Genomic DNA, 22,483 nt, shown 5'->3' on the forward strand with positions numbered 1-22,483 from the left:
GATTACCTAAGATTTAGGTTTGATATTACAGTATTTATGCTGTTTTTTCCGTGTAATAACAAAGTGAAATTGATCTGTGAGGGGTATGTTTTATTATGCTGATGACAGATTATTGTCTGAGCATACAGGAAGGGATGGGGGACTCACAGTGATGTTTTAGGTAGGCCGTTGATTGGTTGGACAGACAGTTCTCAAGCTTTAACTGGATTCTGCAGGGAGAGAGGGAGACAGAGTAAGTCAGAGCAAATCATTTCTGCTGCTGCCCAGAATAACCCAGAAAAAAAAGATAATAATCACGTGTATGACCAGTGGTTTAAACCCTTTAGGATTACCTCTAGATGTCTCAATCTGTTATATAGGTCTGTCTGACTACAGATGTGCTCAGCCCACAAACAGAATCTTGTACAAAAATCTAATTCTCCATTCTCCAAAAATGTGTTACAATTAAAATACAGTTAAACCAAGAGTTAAACTAATAATTTTATTAAGATGACAATAATCATTATATAAAACTAAAATTGTTGTAGCACATTTTACAAAAAAAAAAAAATCTACTTTAAAATATCGTGTTTAATTTAATGTCTTACTTGACATTTCTTTGTAATTATTTGTGGAATTTATTAGCAATTTCTGAGTGAAAATTATTTTTACACCATGTTTATTATTATCAAACGAATGTATTTGTGCAGTCAACATGATCCCATGGTCAAACAAAGTGTGATTACAGTATGTTCAGATCTCTCTGTTTTAGGCTCAAATGTGAGGAACTATTTGTGCCACCACTTTGACCAAAGTATTTGGCACTCATGCCTTTCGGCCACTAGGCGGAGCCAAAGAGAGACATAAATGAGACAATGGCCTGTACCTTTGCAAGTTTGCACAATTTAAAAGCTTTGAAACGGAAATATATCAGTTTACCCACACATCATTTGAAAATACTTATGATAAATGTTGGATAAAAGTTTTTTTTGTCAAATAATCTACACTGAATGAGGAAGTGGCAAAGTTAAGTATCTTTTCAGGCCCACTCTTTCACTGATGCACTGAGCACAGTAAGTATCTGAGCTTCAGGAGTATTGATGAGTTTGAAGAATAGGACAATAACATGGGCAAGATGCAGAGTGAGCTGATCCTAAATGCTGATTCTGTCAAAATCAAAATCAGAGTATTGGCAAGACCTAACAAAGCAAAATGAACAGCACACCGAAGAAAATTTATATTTATATATATATATATACACACACACATACATATATATTGTAAAGCATTTGCTAATTTAGTTGTTATAGCACAAAATGTAAAATATTAAAAAAGGGGTAAGATGGTCCCTACTGGAGTTGGCCCCCTACCCGGGTTGAAAAGCCTAAATGTGACAAAACGACAAAATTAAAAATAGTATAGGCATTCATACTGGGTCAGACAGGGGCCACTTATGCTTTTAAGGGGCACACTTTAGCATTTATCTTAAGGTACTTTCAGGATTATTTCAAGTCCTTTTTTCTGTCATGTAACACTACAATCTCTAGATGCTTAGGCAGAGAGTGAACCAACTCCAGGGTAAGGCTAAAAGTATCCAAGTGCAATCTATTAACTGCACACGTCATAAACCCGTCATTTTAGGCAAGTACCAGATATGGGTGTCAGGTCATAAAATATTTTTAATGAGGCTGAATTTGTATTTAACATGATCACAATTTAGTAAAAACATTGTAAGTATCGCAAAATATAGTGAATATAGTTAATTACAGCAGAATTATACAGGGTTACAGAAATTAAACAAGCAAAGAACATTAACATTATCAAAAAACATTATCACTGACTTCAGTCTAGAGCAAGTTTAAAGGGATAGTTCACCCAAAAATTAAAATTCTTTCATTAATTACTCACCCTCATGTCGTTTCAAACCCGTAAGACCTTCGTTCATCTTCGGAACACAAATTAAGATATTTTTGATGGAATTTGAGAGCTATCTGACCTATGCACTGGGATGCTCTGGGTCTGTGCCATGTGGCAAACACCATCTAAGCTGCCAGGGCATCATTGTCATCCTCCCATCACCATCCCTTTGCCACATCCTGCCATGATCCCCGCACTTTTGCCTCTCACCATCCCTACGCCATCTCCTTGTCCACCTCCAAAACCCCCTCCATCCCTCCCTATTCTGTTGCATTAACTTTATCATCTTCAGTCTTTGAAAAACAAAGTGCACAAGTGAATAGCTTATGTGTGTGCAGTCTTTTTTATGTATTTTTTTTCTTCAGAAAATTGCATTGTAATTTTTATTTATTCACTGATGTAAAATTCTGTACTTTTTTAGTAAGGCCGGTATAACTGAAATGTTCTACAAATGGAAAAGATAGCTCTGCCGTAGCTTTTCAGTCTTTTTTTATTTATGTTTTTTTATAATGTATTAAAATGTACTTGAGTATGTTTGTAGTAATACAAATATACTATAAACATACTTGTATACTTCATACAAGAATATACTTGTATTTCAAGTGCATTTTTAATACATTTAATTGTATGTTTTGTTTTGTTTTTCACCAAAGTATATATGCTGCTGTCCTTATTTAGTGTACTGTATGAATATTTGTAATGTACACAACAATATATAATACATTAAAGTTTTCTAGATATCAAGGTGTGTATGTGTGTGTATATACTGAAAAAAGCAGTTTTATAATATACTAGTAGTGTAATGCTAATGCATTTCCAGTGAGCTGAAATACAATTGAAATGTACTTGAAGTACATTAAAACGATGCTTCTAAATATACTCTAACTGTAGTTCATGATGTATTAAAAGGACATTTTAAACGTATTTTAAGAAATACAATTAAATTGCACTAAATATACTTAAAGTGGTTCCATTTTAACACAATTTCAATATATTAAATATATTACAAATAGATTAAAATCCAACTTAAACATATCTTGCAATACACGTAATATACTTAAAGTTCTTTCAAAATAATACATTTAATATGCACTTAGTATAGTATCATTTAAATATAGTAAGTATGTCTGAAAAAGCACAATTTAAATATATTTCTTTTTCACCTGGGCCCCTACATGTAAACTAGGATAACTTTAACTATGATAAACTGCAAGACATATTTAGTGTCTGTGAGATCTACAAGCTGAAGTGTATTACAGTGAAATACATTTTTCACAATGCATTGCATGTAAATAAATAAATGAAAAAGTGTTTAGCTTTATCTAAAGATGTCAATCCGCGTGATCGCTGTTGTGAGCGCATGTCTGCTCGCTCCATTCTCTCTCTTTCAGGTGTGACGTGAAGGCAATTAGCCCTCAGATTCTCAGAGAGGTCTGGTGAGAGACAGGCAGCGCCCGCTTATCACACGCGCACTCCTGCAAAACACCAGTCTTAATCTAAGACCAGACCTTTATTAACGTGGCGTCACTCCAATTAAAGCATCGCGGAACAACATGAATCTGCTCATACTGGCGACTCTTTTCTCGATGGTTTTGGCCGAAAAATCACCTCGGCTGAAATTCACCGTAACGGGTAAGATTGAATTTTTCTTCGGTGCAATAGTTTCAGTCTGCATATGGATTCTGTGGAGAGTTCTGGAAATTTCTCGTTCCCAGTCTCTGATGTTTATCCTTACTAAAGCAGAAATTGCTAATCTTATTTCCCCCCCGGGAAAACTAAAATTGCTGCGTAATAAGACTTCCAATTCCATTAGGATATAAGAAACAGAAGAAGTCAGATCACATTGTTAGTAAATGGAAGCAGGCCAAGATGGGGCACTGATTGCTTTACATTGCTGTTTTGAAAACAAAAACCGATTGAGGCTCATATGCACGTCATGACTTCACTTTATGACGTATATGTGGTATTAATCATGGTTTAGAGTTCATAAGCCTATATTAGACTACAATGATAAAAAATACAGTAAACGCAAAGCGTTAAGTACTGACAAATAGTGATGGAGCCAACATTTTAACTGAACATTTTAACCTAACCGAAGGTTCATACAAGGATGCTGGAAGGATTTTTGACTGTGCATCCATACTAACATATCTTTAAGACATGTTAGTAATGTTGTTCAAGAGCGAGTAGTCTGCTTGGGATGTATGAGTAAACAAGCTCCTGAATCTTCCTGGAGGCTACAGAATAAGTAATTTCTGAAATGACCATTCGCTTCCTAACTAAACCTGTAAATCTATTGAATGACGTTGTTGATTTTCAACGCAGTTTTCGTGTAGAATACGCTGCAAGTGGGTTTGATTCAAGAAAATCATAGGACGCAATCTACAGAGCTGCAATGCAGGTGCGCGAGCTAACTGGAATGATGGCACTGCAGCAACTGATGCATTTCCAAGACTCAGGGCACAACATGCGATGCAAGGAAAAACACACTCGCAGAAGAGAATAGCCCATGGAAAATTCCACGAAACCTACCACTATTATCTATTCCAAGCACGTCCACAGTCTTCAGTCTATGTCGATACTGCCAGTATGGGTCATGCGATTCACAAGTGTTTATTTGAAAACATTAACATGTCTCACAGTCATCGCCCTCAGTGTTACGTGATGCTACAACCACTCACAATCACAGATATGAGAAAGCAACGAGAAAACCAATATGAGTCTCCAGTGCGCTTGTAGGTTTTGACCGCCCACTTCAGCACCATGGACAACGACGCTTCCCCGAATCCTCAATTCAGCGCACGTATTCCCTGAAATCACGAAGGATGCGATGGCGGGACAAATAATCTCATAAACTAGAGTACTGTGCTATGGAAAACGACACCTTCGTATGCAAATTGAAACCGGATCAGACTGGTCTGCAGGCTTTTTCGACCTCGCCAGCCCCCGCTTCGAATAGCGAGTTATTGATTAAGATGAAATCTCTACCAGCGCAGACCGAGACAAACACCTTTGCAACATGTTAGTTTTATGAAATAATCACAAATCCCCGCTTTATAGAATGTAGTGGAAATAATTTATAGTTTTACATAACTGTTGCCCCGACAACCACATCTGACCGTTTTCTTCATTTAGGTCAGATGAAAAACACCCACTAAAGTGGCTTAGGCATTTGAATTAATCAATTTTGATCATTTAGATCTCAACTGATTGTGCTCCAAAACCCATTTTACCGTGAAAATCAACTAAAATCCCTTAAATAATATAGCATAATGGTTAACATACATTTAGTAAGTGCATAACACCCACAATATTCAAAATGATTTACAACAGGCAGAAAAGGAAAATCGATAGTCTTGTTAAAGGAATAGTTCACCCAAGATGTAGATGAGTTTTTCTTCATCTGAACAGATTTGGATAAATTTGACATTACATCACTTGCTCACCAATGGATCCTCTGCAGTGAATGGGTGCCGTCAGAATAAGAGTCCAAATAGCTGATAAGCATCACAATAATCCACAAGTAATGCACACAACATAAATTAACATTGGACTAAAAACCTGCATATTTTAATCCATCTTTAAGACATTTTTAACTTAAAAACCATTGCTTTCTCCAGTGAAGAAAATTGGTCTTGTCTGAGTCTGAAATATGCACAGATCAAATGTAAACAGTTCAAAACTATTTTAAACAAAGATGTTGGTGGATTTTAATTTGGGAGGACAACAGGTGATGCACTTTTTCACCGGATGAAGCATTATTATGGATTATGGACTAGTATTTTGCATAGAAGCATCTTAATGATGGATTTGTTTTTTACAAACATGCAACTTTTCAATTCACAGTTGACTCACTTTGATAACTGATGGACTGGATTATTTGTGGCTCATTGTTTTTATCAACTGTTTGAACTCTCTGAATTCTGACTGCACCCAGAGGATCCACTGGTGTAATGCTAAATGTTTCCAAATCTGTTCTGATGAAGTATCCAACTCATCTACATTTTTGATGGCCTGTGGGTGAGTAAATCTTTGGGGGAACTATTTCTTTAATATATACATTGGTTGCAACACTGTTTCAAATATTCAGTTAATATTAGCTTAGAGTTTGGATGCACAGCCTTTTATCTCAACAATAAAAGATACATGAAGCATTTAATGCATTTAAATGATCTCATATAAAAAGCTTATTTATTTTGCTATCCTAACTATACATATTTTTATGTCTAGTTGTATTTTATTATTTGCATTTTGCATAGTCCTTCCCTGTGACCCATTTTTGAATTGCAACCCTCCTGTTCAGAACCACTATTTTCGTAGTCACACATTTATTCATGCAGCATGTGAATATATACATTTAAAGACTGCCAAAAAATGTTTTATACACTGCATTTCTGTCAATTTCTCTAGAGTCACCTCGGTTTCGCTTCATGAAACCGGAGAACTACACAACGGTTTACCATCTACAGGAAACTGATGTCCTGTATGTGGGGGGCCAAGGGGTCATCTATAAGCTCACCTTCAGTGATAAAGGAGTGCATGACACACAGGTAGGGGAGCTGACACAATAACCTGGAGCCAAAGTAGATCTATCTCTGCTCTAAATCCTGACCTAGATAGCCGGTACGCAGTAAGTAGCAAAAATCTGCTATTATTTATGGAGCAGAACAATGCTTTATAATGGAGGCTCCCTGAAACGATTACTTGTGGTTGCATAAAAGCAAGCATTTCTTGCCAAGGAGGGATAGTTATGGTTTATTATTATTTTATTGTCACCATAAAATTTTATGACCTGTTTCTCACTGTAAGTATAGAATATAGCATTAACATGATGAGAAGAATTCATCGCTACATTATTATGTATGCAAGCCAGCATGATTTGTATGTTTTTGATGTGCTCACAGATCCATGCGGTAATGGATGAGAATGCAAAAGAGACGTGTGTCTCTAAATCACCAGCATGGAAGGTAAGAGAAACAATATTCTCAATCTCACAATATTCAGTCAATTCAGACCTCAAGTTGCTTGTGAGAATCGGATTATCTCGACTCATTTAAGCCTAGTGATTCAGTGCACTCACAAATCTAACCACAAGAAATGACTAGTGTCCAGTTATCCGTTTCTCATAAACCCTCTGAGTGAATTACACTCATCAGGTTTAGCTGGAGTAGAATAAATACAGAATTCTGAAACTGTAATCAGAACATTTGTGAACATGTTTCCCACACGCTCCTCATTATGCAAGCTGGAGCCTGGCTGGATTCACTGCTCTGGTTCAACATATACAGAAATAGTCATCCATGATGAGCAGGTCATCACTCAGAGTTGATTGAATGAGGCTATTTTTTAAGGGTAATGGCACAGACAGCCAACTGATGAGTGATGGGCTTCTTTAAATATCTAAATAAAGATGGTGGTTAGGAGTTGTTAAGTCAATCATTCTGAAAAACAAACTTGATTATGTTCACAAAATCCAGTTTAGTATAGACAAAAGTAAAAATGTCCACACTGGATGACATACTGTGTTTAACAACTATATCTATTTCTTTAATTTGTAATATATGATGTCTATATGTTTTGCATTGACACATATTGTGTTCTTTCATCTTTCTGTAGCAAGAGTGTGCTAATTTCATCACAGTAATTGAGAGAGTTGGTGATTCGTTCGTGGTGTGTGGGACAAGAGCAGGTGCTCCTAAATGTTGGCTCCTGGTAAGATGCCTTACCTGCCATTATATATGTGACTATCTCAGTCCTGAAGCAATTTAAACTCCATCTGTAAGCAAACCACAAAAGTGTTTAAGATTAAGATGTGTCTTTCTTTGTTAGTGTCTATATTTGTATGTATGCATTTGGCAAAGCAACTTAGACTGCCTTCAGAGGACACATTTAATCAATTCTTGCTTTCCTTGAGAATCAAACCCTTGACTTTGGTGTTGCCAGTGCAATGCTCAACTGTTTGAAACACAGGAAGGCCAAATTATCTACTATTCTGTAATTGCAGAAATGAAAAAAATGAAAAAACATGCACACCACAGCTGCTCAATGCAGACATTTCACATTCCTTTAATATCACAAATTGTTGTGAAGACACTTATCGAATGTAAGTTGTTTCAATCGCTTTAGCATTTTCTGTGGATTACAGGAAGGAGCAAAGGAAAATGAGACTAGTTTTCCCTGCGAGCTCAGCTGCTTTGGCAGAATTCAGGCTATTTATTTAACTGCTTCTGTATTATTGTGCACATTTTCATAACCTTAGTGTGTCCCTGCCGTGGGTGTGATTTATAACCCAACCATTTAACAGTTTCCTTAGGATGAAAACCAGACAGGATGGAAAGCAATACAATAAAATGAGAGTTTGACATCCTGAAATGTGGGACGCACATTTGGTGTATGAATAAGATTATGGAAAAAAGTTTAGCATATTTTCTACTAAAAAGTGGCCTGATTTCTCCAAGTGCTGCAGTGCCTATGCTGTTTTTTTAATGAAAAGCCTAAGAAGTAGTGAATAAACATGCACACCACAGCTGCTCAATGCAGACATTTCACATTCCTTTAATATCACAAATTGTTGTGAAGACACTTATCGAATGTAAATTGTTTCAATCGCTTTAGCATTTTCTGTGGATTACAGGAAGGAGCAAAGGAAAATGAGACTAGTTTTCCCTGCGAGCTCAGCTGCTTTGGCAGAATTCAGGCTATTTATTTAACTGCTTCTGTATTATTGTGCACATTTTCATAACCTTAGTGTGTCCCTGCCGTGGGTGTGATTTATAACCCAACCATTTAACAGTTTCCTTAGGATGAAAACCAGACAGGATGGAAAGCAATACAATAAAATGAGAGTTTGACATCCTGAAATGTGGGACGCACATTTGGTGTATGAATAAGATTATGGAAAAAAGTTTAGCATATTTTCTACTAAAAAGTGGCCTGATTTCTCCAAGTGCTGCAGTGCCTATGCTGTTTTTTTAATGAAAAGCCTAAGAAGTAGTGAATAATCCCATCATCTCTCTCACCCAGGTAAATGACAGTGTATTGACGGACATGCCGGAGGAAACAGCAGCGTCTAACATCTTGGCACCTTTCCCTTTTCAGCGCTCCATCAGTCTGTCAGCAGGTAGAAAGAGGAGGGGAATGGAGAAAGGGAAAAGAAAGGATATAATGCAAGGAAGACGAGAGAGAATGTTATTTGTTCAAATTTTTCATTTAGTTCCTTCATTTTGATAGGTATTTAAGTACATCAGACTATAATGTAACTTTTAATGAGTAAATTACATAAATGACATCCCTCAGAGAACAAAGATCCATTTGTTATAAACAATGCATTATAGGCTCAGCGCATCAAAACTGGTCAGTTCTCTACTGAAAATATACTGTGTAGCGGATTAAATAACAAAAATAACAACAATCCCTGTAGTATATGACAAAGAGAGCTTTCGCCCTCCTATTTAAAGTTCTAAATGTCAGGTACAAAATTGAGTATTTTATATGCCATGTGAGGTTAGCAGAGCTGAAAGGTCAACACTGATTCTGAAAGAAGTTGCATGTCTCAACAATGTCTCTAACTGTCAGTCAGAAGGAAGTAGAAGCAGCGCTGCCATGAAATTGCTTTGTGTGTGCTTTCACAGACCTCTGTTTTTAGTTTGAGTATCAAAGTATTGCAAACATTGCTAAATTTGAATCAAAGTTTAAGGGAATCTTTGATTTGGCAGAACTGTAGTCACAGAGGTTTGGCTGATGGATATACTTATCTCTCTCTCCTTGTTTAGATGGGAATCTGTACTCTGCTCTGTCAGCGGTTGCAGGACATACTGGCTCTATCCGTCGCACATATGGCTCCAAAAAGCAGCTGAAGACAGAGAATAAATGGTTACAGAGTGAGTTGACAGTTGTAATCTAAACTGCATTAGCAAAGATTTTCATGACGGACTGAACTAATGGATTCGCCTGTGCTATGTCAGCTTACTATTTAATCTGATACAGTAAAGTACTGTAAAACAGAGTTTGTTTGAAAATTCTGGAGTGACCCCCCCCCACACACACACACTAACATATATAAATAAAATATACTGATTTTTTAAAAATGTTTCAAAACAAGTCACTTATGTTCACCAAGGCTGGATTTATTTGATCAAAAATAGAGAAAAAAATACATAATATTGTGAAATAGTATTACAGTTATAAAAATAAGCGTTTCTATTTTAATATATATTTTATTCTTGTGGTGTCAAAGCTAACTTTTCAACCATTACTCCAGTCTTCAGTGTCACATTCTAATATGCCGATTTGCTGCTCAAGAAACATATCACATTATTATCAATGTTGAAAACTTTTGTGCTGCATATTTTTTTGGGAAACTGTGATCTTTGATGAAAAGAAAAGAACAGCATTTATTTGGAACATATTTTTTTGTGATCATTTAAAAAAAAGTCTTTACTGTCACTTTTGAGCAATTCAATGAATGAAAGACTTTTGAATGGTAGTATACGGAACATATATTACAATATATATTATAAATTATTCATTTGAATTTTACTAGTAGTCCAACCCCAGTCTTATGTCATTCAGGATGAGTGAATGTTGCATGATATGCCTTTCAAACACCAATATTGATAGCAGCATCACAGTGTTTACAGTTTTGGTGAACTCAACTCACAAATGACAAATTAAATCTCTGCATATTAACATGAGATAGGAGAAGACATTTTAAACATGAAAAAAAATCAAATTTCAACCAAGGTATAGGTTCAAAGGCTAATGCAAGTTTGAGTCTCTGAAAATAATACATTTGCTCTCACCATCTCCCTCAGATCCCCAGTTTGCAGGAGCCGCTGTGATACCACACACAGAGAAACTTAAAGATGAGATCTATTTCTTCTTCAGTGAGGTCAACAGTACAGCCAGTCTAGATGAAGAGCCATACAGGGCTCGCATAGGGCGAGTCTGCATGGTAACAATCTTTTATGCATTCTTACTTCATATACACTGCTGTGAGGACTCTAGGTTTCTGATAACCTTTGCATCTGTGGCTCAGGTTGATGAGGGAGGGCTTCAGAACGTGCTGCCGAACTCCTGGACTACGTTCCTGAAGGCACGTGTGATGTGTGGGAAAGCTGGAACTCCTGTACAGTACAACAACTTCAAGCAGGCTTTCGTTCTGTCCTCTCATCAACGCACTGGGTTGATATACGGCATCTTCTCCAATGTTTGGTAAGCAGATGGGAAGTCAAAAAGTGAGTAGGAAGACATTTGACATCAGGCTGCTGAAATAAAGCCTTCAGCAAGACTACATTATACACCGAAAATACATCCCTATAGATTTTTACTCAAAACATTGACAAAAACAATGTCAGTCGCGCTCACTTCAAGCTTACTTTTTTAAACGGTATATACAAATATTGTTACCATATCAATCAATATTACAATTTTTATTTTTTTAATTTATCAGTATTGGTTCGATCTTGGAAATTTAATGCATGTTTAGTGCACACTGATTTTTCACTATTGTTATATTAACACTGGTAAATGTAATCTTTAGCAGATCTCTGAATAATATAAATTTTTCATACTGTTCATTATAATGTTGGGGGTCCTAAATACACTTGTTTCATTTGAAACAACCACATTTTTATTTAGTTTTTTATTTAATTTAATAATTACATTTTTCTAAGTATAGTAAATAGTTATTGGTCAAAACATAAAAATAATTTTAATTTTATCTGTATTAACCAGAATCTTAATGTCTGTGCATTGCTGCTGTACTTGACTCATTACATTAATCTGTAACTGATTAAAGCAATAATTCACACAAGAATGAAAATTTGCTGAACATTTACTCACCCTCAGGCCATCCGAAATGTTTGTTGAATCGAAACATGTTTGGAGAAATTTAGCATTTCATCACTTGCTCACCAGAGAATCCTGTTAAAAACAAATCCATCATTCACTAATAATAAATAGTCCATAATTCAGAACAACTTGCAAAAATTGTCTTGAATTATTCCTTTAAGATCCATTTCCACATTTATGTCTTTCCACAGGAACACCACTGTAGTGTGTGCCTACTCCATTGAAGACATTGACCAAGCCTTTTCTACATCCAAACTGAAGGGCTACAACTCACCTCTGTCAATTCCCCGTCCTGGAACGGTACAACACTGAAACAGAAACCAGTCAAAGGCAAAATTATGTGCCAACACATAGTCATGTTGTTATACATACAGTATGATTACATTCTGAACATTTATTAAATTATCTATCTACAAAACAAAGGCACAGCCTGATTCTTAATTTTTATGGTTCACCTTTATCCAGTGTGCCTTTAGGAATAACACTCAGGCTCATACCCAAAAGATCCTGACTGTGATCAAGGATCACCCTGAGATTGAGGACATGATCATCCCGGTCGACGAAGCTCCTCTAGACCTGCCAGTTCAAGACCACTTCACACATATTGTGGCAGACACAGTCTTGGCTGTCAATGATGAACACTACAGCATCATTTATCTGGGCACAGGTACTGTGAATTGCAGAGAATTAGGCCTGTCGCAATAATCAATATATCAAATTATTGCGCAATATATGTACATGACCTCAATCATTTTTGGTGACGCAATATATAGCCCATTATATTTACTTAAAAATTAATGTCACTGTGTTTATTGTATTCCACTTGCGCCTGTGTATTTTGCAGCTTCTCGTACATAATGTGGTGTAGTCATGAGGTGCTAGTTCAAATTTTAAAAATGCTTCTACAAAAAAAGTTGAATCTGCAGATATGGCCTTGTTTAGGGATCTGTGCCTTTGTGCATACGGACATCTGACTGTAAGGTAGGGATTGTGTTTTTCAGCAATAGTGTGCACCCTTAATTTACAGAGAAAAGAAGGTCAGTGAAAAATCTGTAGATGGAGGTCTCTACAACAAAGACATTTAAAATAAATGTAAAATAATAATTTAAAATAAATACTTTTACATTGTTACAAAAATTGTATTTCAAATAAATGCTGTTCTTTTAAACGTTCTATTAATCAAAGAATCCTGAAAAAAAATTATAAAACAGTTTCCACAAAAATGTGTTAAGCAGCGCAATTGTTTCCGACAATGATGATAAAAATAATAATAACTAAAAGTTTGTCATGCAAACTTTAAGTTGGCTTGAGAAAGCCAGACCAGAAAGTTTGAAAATGATAGATAGATAGATAGATAGATAGATAGATAGATAGATAGATAGATAGATAGATAGATAGATGCTAAGGACCTCAGAGTGGTTGCTAGGGTATTCTAGGTGGTTGGTAGGGTACTCGGAGTGGTTGCTATGACGGTTGCTAGGATAACTGGGGTGGTTGCTAGGTTGTAGCTATGTGGTTGCTAAGGTACCCGGGTCGGTTGCTTGGGTGTTGCTATGCGGTTGCTAGGGTGCCCGGTTCGGTTGCAAGGGTGTTGTTATGTGGTTGCTAAGGTACCCGGTTCGGTTGCTAGGGAGTTGCTATGTGGTTGCTAGGGTACCCGGGGTGGTTGCTAGGGTACTTGGGAGGTGTTGCTATGCGGTTGCTAAGGTACTCAGGGTGGTTGCTTGGGTGTTACTAAGCGGTTGCTATGGTACCCGGGGTGGCTGCTAGGGTGTTGCTGTACGGTTGCTAGGGTGCCCGGTTCGGTTGCAAGGATGTTGTTATGTGGTTGCTAAGGTACCCGGTTCGGTTGCTAGGGTGTTGCTATGTGGTTATGACCTCAATCATTTTTGGTGACGCAATATATAGCCCATTATATTTACTTAAAAATTAATGTCACTGTGTTTATTGTATTCCACTTGCGCCTGTGTATTTTGCAGCTTCTCGTACATAATGTGGTGTAGTCATGAGGTGCTAGTTCAAATTTTAAAAATGCTTCTACAAAAAAAGTTGAATCTGCAGATATGGCCTTGTTTAGGGATCTGTGCCTTTGTGCATACGGACATCTGACTGTAAGGTAGGGATTGTGTTTTTCAGCAATAGTGTGCACCCTTAATTTACAGAGAAAAGAAGGTCAGTGAAAAATCTGTAGATGGAAAAAATCTCCATACAAGTTCTTTTTTTTGTACTAGCTACTTTGCACTTTTTGTTAGAAAATGTTTATGCCCGGTTCGGTTGCAAGGATGTTGTTATGTGGTTGCTAAGGTACCCGGTTCGGTTGCTAGGGTGTTGCTATGTGGTTGGTAGGGTACCTGGGGTGGTTGCTTGGGTGTTACTAAGCGGTTGCTATGGTACCTGGGGTGGCTGCTAGGGTGTTGCTATGTGGTTGCTAGGGTACCCGAGGTGGTTGCTAGGGTACTTGGGAGGTGTTGCTATGCGGTTGCTAAGGTACTCAGGGTGGTTGCTTGGGTCTTACTAAGCAAGGTAGGGATTGTGTTTTTCAGCAATAGTGTGCACCCTTAATTTACAGAGAAAAGAAGGTCAGTGAAAAATCTGTAGATGGAAAAAATCTCCATACAAGTTCTTTTTTTTGTACTAGCTACTTTGCACTTTTTGTTAGAAAATGTTTATTTACTATTTATTCAAGTTTTTTAAGGTATATAATATTTTGATACTTAATTTCCATGATCTAAATATTCTTAAAAATTAAAAGTTTGTTGTCATTTGGAAGTGTGTAGGCCTTCTTACATTATTATGCTGTTACATTATGATTAAATATTCAGTGGCATAAAATAGTCTTTAAAATGACAATAATATCGCTTATCGCAATTACTTCTGGGGCAATATATCGCACAACAAAAAGTTGTTATCCTGACAGGCCTACAGAGAATTGCTTTTAAATAGCACTAAAATAGTGTATTTTTGCAAGCTACACCAGTATTGGAATTTTGATTGACAGACAAATATCTGATTTTAATATTCTATTCTATTTTGCCTAAATAAATAAAAATAAAACATGACAAACTAAAATCATCAGTTTTAAATGCTACAAGGGAATTTAGGCATCACAATACAGTATATGAATGCATAGAAAATGGATATTCGTTTTAAGATTTGCTAAAGATTACATTTAACATTGTTATTAAATTATTAGTATTTTTGAAAATTAATATGTGTTAGATGCAGCAAAGGTAATCTAAATATAAAAATAGAGGAAATGCACAGAACTATTAAATATCCATTATTATATATTATATGGATATAATGGATTATATTATATATTATACTGAGTAATACGCACCCTGGCCCAAGGAAGGTATCCAGTGGCGGATGAAGGTCTCTTGCGTGTTCGGTCTTTTCAGCGCGCAGAGTTATTCAATTTAGGTTTAACTCAATCTGACTCCATTTTAGTATCTGAATTCTAATTTAGGTTGAAAGGCAAATTGTTTTTTTGTCGGTCTCTGATTATTCTTACATTCGATTATTCTAATTAACTCTTTACTTTGTATTTTATTCGTTCATTAGGAATCTATGTCGTTTTTAGGATGCCTCACGCCGGCCACTATGTGTGGTCTCCACGATCACAAACTTGCCAGTTTGATCCTTATTCAGAGGTTTATGGCTAATACTATTTAATATACTTTAAATAGTAGGTTTGTTTAGCCCCCTACAGTTACCCATGTAATGCTCAGACATTAATCAGCGGTTCTTCTAGACCCTTAGTCTAGACCCCGAGACAACTGACAGCTTCGTACAACTTAATTAATACTCAAAATATTAATCAGCGGTTCTTCTAGACCCTTAGTCTAGACCCCAATAGTTATTATAACTACGTACAACTTAATTAACACTTCAAATATTAATCAGCGGTTCTTCTAGACCCTTAGTCTTACTCAGGGTGGTTGCTTGGGTGTTACTAAGCGGTTGCTATGGTACCCGGGGTGGCTGCTAGGGTGTTGCTGTACGGTTGCTAGGGTGCCCGGTTCGGTTGCAAGGATGTTGTTATGTGGTTGCTAAGGTACCCGGTTCGGTTGCTAGGGTGTTGCTATGTGGTTGGTAGGGTACCTGGGGTGGTTGCTTGGGTGTTACTAAGCGGTTGCTATGGTACCTGGGGTGGCTGCTAGGGTGTTGCTATGTGGTTGCTAGGGTACCCGAGGTGGTTGCTAGGGTACTTGGGAGGTGTTGCTATGCGGTTGCTAAGGTACTCAGGGTGGTTGCTTGGGTCTTACTAAGCGGTTGCTATGGTACCCGGGGTGGCTGCTAGGGTGTTGCTGTACGGTTGCTAGGGTACCCAGAGTGGTTGCTAAGGTGTTTCTATGCGGTTGCTAGGGTACTCAGGGTGGTTGCTAGGGTGTTACTAGCATGTTGGTAACGTGATTAGCAAGTCACTAGCATGTTTCTAACATGATTAGCAAGTCACTAGCATGTTGTTAGCATGTTTCTAGCATGATTAGCAAGTTACTAACATGTTGTTAGCATTATTAACAAGTTACTAGCATTTTGTTAGCATTTTATTAGCATGATTAACAAGTTACTAGCATGTTGTTAGCATGATTAGTACGTTACTAGCATGTTATTAACATGATTATCAAGTTACTAGCATGTTGCTAGCATGATTATAGCATGAGTAGCATGTTACTAGCATGATTAGCACGTGACTAGCATGGTGTTAGCATTTTTTAGCATTGATTAGCAAGTTACTAGCACGTTTCTAGTATGATTACCATGTTACTAGCATGTTGTTAGCATGATTAGCAAGTTACTAGCATTTTGTTAGCATGTTTCTAGCATAATTAGCAAGTTACTAGCATGTTGTTAACATGTTTCAATGCTAATCCAGCTAAAACCAGTTGATTCAGTAAAAAAACAGCTAACACCAGCCTGACCTGCTAAAAAAGTGGCCAAAACCAGCTTGGGAGACCATCCAAAGCAGCCAATCAGCATAGGCTGGTTTTAGCTGTTTTTTCAGTAGGGAGTTGTTAAGCTTTGCTATAGCAATAGACAGCTTAAAAATGAAAGTCTATGGGATTTTAGGTGGATTTGATAGTCTGGTTTATGAAAACCATAAGCCGAATCAGTTAGAAAAGATATAGCAACCTGAGTCAGACCAATTTGAAGGTCTGACCCGAGTTTGGTGGTTGTAGCTTTAAAAGTCTAGGAGGAGATACACTTTAAAATTTGGTATATGAAGAAGAAGAAGAAGAAGAAGTTTAAATAGGATTTCAGTAAGTTGGCTTTCTCAAGCCAACTTAATAAATGCAATAATAATAATAATAAAGTTTCTTGAGCATTAAATCAGCATATTAGATCATATGACACTAAAGACTGAAATAATAGCTTCTGAAAATTCAGCTTTGCCATCACAGGAATAAATTACAATTAAAATATGTTAATTTAGAACATGGTTATTTTAAAGGGGTCATATGATGCGATTTCAAGTTTTCCTTTCTCTTTGGAGTGTTATAAGCTGTTCGTGAATAGACAAGATCCCTAAAGTTGCAAAGACTAAAGTCTCAAACCCAAAGAGATATTATTTATAAAAGTTAAGACTCGACCACGCCCTCCTAAAACGGCTTGTTCCAACATGCCCCACATGTCTACGTCACAGTGTGGGAAGATTTGCATAACACCGCCCAAATGTTCACGCAAAGAAAGAAGGTGTAACTTTGATTCTGGTTGTAGTATTGTTGCCGCCGCCGCCATGTAGTGGAGATGCTGTGTGTTTCGTTGTGAAAGTGAAACTACTTTGTTTGGCCTTACAAAAGAGGACACAACTAGAAATCAGTGGTTAAGTTGTATTTACAACACTGTTCCAGAACAGTTCAACCCAAATATTCAGATGTGTGCAGCGCATTTTACGGAGGACGGTTTCCTGATCCTGGGAGAGTAGCCTACAATGCAAATGGCTCGTTTGTAATGGGTTTTATTGGTTTTGTGTCGTAGCGCCGGGACACGGCATCACAGTATGGTAAGGGGCGTAAGATTTCCATCACACGCTTGAGGCATTCGATCAATCACAACGCCCTGAATAGCTGGCCAATCAGCGTACACTTCGCTTTTCAGACTGATGAGCTTTGTAAAAATGTACGCGTTTCAGAAAGGCGGGGCATAGAGGAGGAACAAAAATGTTCAGTATGTGGAACATAAAGTGTTTTTTTAACCTTAAACCGCATAAACACATTGCATTACACCAATTACACAAAATAATGTTATTTTTAGCAACGTCATATGACCTCTTTAAAAAGTAAAATTAATTTAAATAATATTACTGTTTTTACTGTATTTTTAGTCAAATTAATACAGTCTCAGTGAGCATAAGAGACTTCTTCCAAAAAATCTTATTGATCCCCAAATTTTTAACAGTAGTGTATATATAAAATTAAAGTATTTTTATTCAAAATGACTTAATCACACAAAGATATTTCCTGTCATCCTGGGCTACAGCTCCAAAGGCACGTAGCACCATTCCCAAACAGGTTTTAGTGGATAAAGATGGACCTGTCCTGCTACCGTGCCCCGTGCGCTCCTACCATGCCACTTACCGCTGGGAGAAAGACAACTGCATCAAGCAATATCCTTGCACCATCTCCGGCTCCTCCTGTGTGCTGGCGCCCACCCCTGACCTGCCTCTGAAGGAGGGCGTGTTCCGCTGCATGGTGGAGGAGAGCGGCCTGCAGCAAGAGGTGGTGTCCTACAAGCTGGTGTTCAACAGTGGGCCCCTCTCCACCTCGCTAGCCTCCACCCTGGGGTCGACTCTGCTGCTGGCTGCCACGGCACACTGGCTCCTGTAGATCCAATGAATCCTGGGGGCTCAAAAGGAAACAAGTTTAATACTAAGGTCAGCAGAGCATGAGTACCTAGGCCGGTCCGACTAAACCCCAGGGGAGCAGCTGGTCTCTGTATAAACTGTGTTTCTTGTTTCTTATTCAGAGCAATCACAAGTTTATTCTTTTCTTTAAAGGGCCGAGAAAATGCCTGAAATCATCTCATACCAAACTTCAGTGTTATGTAAAACTTATGTAAGTGAACTATTTCATGCCATCAGCCTGAAAGCATTTAGACTTATATACGGTATATTCAATATCTAATACATGAGATTTGTACTGCATTATACATTGCTTGCAAAATGTTAGAGCCATCATTCAGATGTTTCAGAGGACTGCTTTGCTAACTACACTCAGACATGGAATCCAGATTAGTTCTTGGTTAATTTTCTTAGCAACACCACTTTTCAGAAAGGTTCAGTTACATAAGTTAAGAATAGGGTATCATGAACTAACTATGAAGAATTTTTACAGCATTTATCAACCAGGGTTAATGTATTATTATTTAATATTCTATTATTCATTGTCAATTCATGTTTGTTCACAATACATTAACTAGACAGACTGCACACTATATAAAGGTGAAAAAAGTAAAACAACATTTCTTAATTTAAACAACTTGAGATGCTAAAATGCATTAGTGTATGCAGAAATTAAAATTGTATTCATTTATGCGGTTCATTTTTAGTTCATGTTACCTAATGATTTAACCAAATTGAACCTTATTTTAAAGTGTTACTCTTTCGTTGGTATGTAGAATTGCTACAGATGTGTTAGATGTGCGAGTACATGCTGAAACATGAATATATTGTTACAAATCCTTCGACTTTTCCATTGTGTGCCATTAGGACATTTCTGAAGCCTTAAAACAAGGATGAGTCCCTTTTAAGCTTTAAGGGTCACATCCTAAGCACAACTTGCAAACTGAGCAGAACCTGCAGAATCTGCTGGCTTTGTCTTTCCATTGAGTCAATCCGACCTGACGCAGAATGTTATTTCAACATGATTTCAGGAGTACATACAGCTGACATACAGTTTGCGCCTGTTTGGCAAGTTTGAAATCACTCACCAACCACATTTAGAATTGTGAACTGAAAAACAAATCCATACAAAACTGACACAGATTCGACTGCTTTTGCTCAGTGGATGGACAGGAAGAATAACCAGAATTCATAATAACCAGATTTTACAGTTTATCTCAGTACATCACTGTGTTTAACAAACAGACATAAACACTCTTGCATCCTTGATGCCTGTACTTTTCATGCTCATGAAATACATTTTTACATTTCGCGGTCAATAAGCTTCAGTACATGTAACATGGAGTTGCATTTTGTAGTCGCAGTGTACAGAGGCTTAATTATGCTGTAGTTTTAATTGTAATGCTCTGCTTATGCTGTTCTTCACCATTGCTGCCTATGGGAATAGGAAGTATTCCTGATGGCTCTAAACAGTCATCCTGCACTAAGGTGCTCAGAGTGTAAATCTGTCTGTATTTGACTTCATAACATTTAATTTGATCATGACTTCAGCCAATCAAACTTTTGGGTGGTTATCTTATACACATTACAAAAAGGAACAAATAAAAACGCTCATACAAGAACATTCTAGCACACTTCTAATCATCATCTGCACCTCTAACACACACCCCACCACTATTTCTGTTTTTGTCCCTCTTTCTCACTCAGAGCAACTGACCCCAAATGCCAATTTTGTCTTTAACCTTGTTCTTTCCTCACTATATTTTGGGAGCAGGACAATGGTGTAATGAAGGAATTGATCACTAATTAACCAGAAGTGCATTGTGTTTTCAGATGATGGATGTTGTGACTTTGTTTTTGTATTTAGTTATGTAGTTTTGTCTTGTGTCGCTCTGTTTCTTGCTCTGCTGTTGACATAATCTGCTAATCCTAAACTAAAAGGAGCCGGGGTTTTTTTTTTTTACCTCAGTTTGAATCTCTGGGTTGACGTTTGGGCAAACCTAAGTGTCATAAATGAAAGCCATGTAAATAGTCCAGGGACTGACTGCAGTGTTGCTTTACACATTAGTGCATTAGCTATATATGCTAGTGTGTGCTAACCTTCTGTTTGCATGCATGCTGAATGCCACAGCACTGTCACCCTCTCTGTGTACTCGTACCTCTGTCTCTTGGCCTAATGTGCTACACTGCACTAAATGAAGGAACGTTGTAGTGCCAAACCAATGTTGTGTCATTTTCGTCAAAGAGCTTTTCTAACTTTTCCACTGTGCTTCGAAGCCAAACGTTGACCTTTCTTGACACACATATAGCAGTATCTAGATATACACACACGACACACACACACACTCTAAAATACTTCTGGCAGTGTAAGTGACACAGGGCCCTTCAATGTAGATGACACAAGGTAACAACTGTTACATGTTATGTTTTAAAATATTTTTCTTTTACTCTGTAACTGCTGTTTAAGGCCATTGTGTTTTTATTGTCTGTCTGTCATTTGCTATGCCTTGTGTTTTTTCGCCCGAGACTTGTGGCAGGGAGTGTTTTCTCAAGTAGGGACGCTCAGCACGGTTTACTGCTCAAAAGCATCTTGCAGTTGTGTAAGCTTGCACTTAATAAATCATATTTATAACTGGTTACCAAAAGTCATAGCAATTTTTTTCTAAAGGGATTGAAGACATTGTAAAATACAGAAACATATAATTATACATTAAATGTTTCCCTGAAAATGTGCATTAAAATAAATAAAAAAATCTACTGTATTTGTTTTTTATTGTTTAGCAATATTGATTTATTATGTTTTTACTATTTTACCATGTACATGGTACAGAATGATGTTGTGCAATTTGTGGTAAATTGTTGTTTTTCACATCAATATAACATGTTCAAACATTAGGGAACATGCAAAAAAAATAAAATACACCAATGATCTGTAAAAGGGTACATTAAAACAATCAAAAAGCTGTAATATGGCACAAAACATTGCTATTACACAATGTAGAAACACTCCAATGAGGGAATTTCCTTGGCAATAGGCATTCAACATGTGGTCACATGTTAATTTAGCAGATGTCTTTGGCAAAGGCAAATAGTGCACTAATTGTAATGACTTCTAGAACACCCTGAGGGTGTGCAGGGCTCTGGATCAACCCTGCAATCTTTGTGTTAGCAGCCCAGATCTTTAAAGGACCAGTTCACCCAAAATGAAATGTTTGCCATAATTTATTAAGGAATAGTTCAATGAAAAGTTAAATCTGTTACACATTAAATGGTTATATTTACACTTCTTTCTTCTTTAAAACACACACACACACACACACACACACACACAAAAGATATTGTGAAGAAAGTTAACTTCCATTGTATGAACCAAAATATATATGTTCCACAGAAAGAAAGAAAAAGAAGTTACACTTTTTTTGAATAACATGAGTGAGTAAATTATGACAGAATTTTCAGTTTTGGGTGGACTACCCTTTAAATCTCACGTTGTTCCAAACATATGCCTGTTGAGAGATGCCGAGAGAAGAACCAAACTTAAGCAAAACACTGTAAATCCCACTATTTCTTAAATTGAATTGGTTACTAAGTTGTCTACTTCAAACAATTTACACATAAGCTAAAATGTTTGTTTGCAAAAATGTTTAAACACAATATGATAAAGTAATCTGAATCACAGTTAATTCACTATATTCTATAATTCACTATATCACTATATTTTAATTCACTATATTCTAAAAATCAGGTTGCACTTGAAGGGACATATCTTCTTAAACTTAAAGGGATAGCTTACAGAAAAATGGGAATTCTGTCATCATTTCACCTTCATGTCATTGAATGACTTCTTTCATTGGTGAAACATAAAAGTAGATATTTTGAGAAATGTCATAC

The 22,483-nt window shown here is 36.9% G+C and overlaps 1 protein-coding gene across 1 annotated transcript; it reads left to right on the plus strand.

Annotated features, from left to right (window-relative positions):
* The first annotated feature begins 3,324 nt into the window (after positions 1–3,324).
* On the plus strand, positions 3,325–21,320 carry LOC107587876 (semaphorin-7A-like). The gene is made up of 11 exons (XM_016275835.1): positions 3,325–3,528; positions 6,307–6,446; positions 6,801–6,863; positions 7,513–7,608; positions 8,920–9,016; positions 9,669–9,776; positions 10,710–10,849; positions 10,934–11,109; positions 11,940–12,048; positions 12,214–12,443; positions 18,206–21,320. The coding sequence occupies exons 1-11, from the start codon at positions 3,450–3,452 to the stop codon at positions 18,576–18,578; spliced, it is 1,611 nt and encodes a 536-aa protein (XP_016131321.1). The 5' UTR covers positions 3,325–3,449; the 3' UTR covers positions 18,579–21,320.
* Positions 21,321–22,483: the final 1,163 nt, after the last annotated feature.

This window comes from Sinocyclocheilus grahami, unplaced genomic scaffold, assembly GCF_001515645.1.
Source record: "Sinocyclocheilus grahami isolate Dianchi unplaced genomic scaffold, SAMN03320097.WGS_v1.1 scaffold96.1, whole genome shotgun sequence".
Lineage (NCBI taxonomy): Eukaryota > Metazoa > Chordata > Actinopteri > Cypriniformes > Cyprinidae > Sinocyclocheilus > Sinocyclocheilus grahami.

Coding starts and splice junctions, on each gene's coding strand:
- LOC107587876 (XM_016275835.1), top strand. CDS start 3,450: ATGAATCTGCTCATACTGGCGACTCTTTTCTCGATGGTTTTGGCCGAA. Junction 9,777..10,709: donor AGAGAATAAATGGTTACAGA/GTGAGTTGACAG, acceptor CATCTCCCTCAG/ATCCCCAGTTTGCAGGAGCC. Junction 12,444..18,205: donor AATTGCAGAGAATTAGGCCT/GTCGCAATAATC, acceptor AATCACACAAAG/ATATTTCCTGTCATCCTGGG.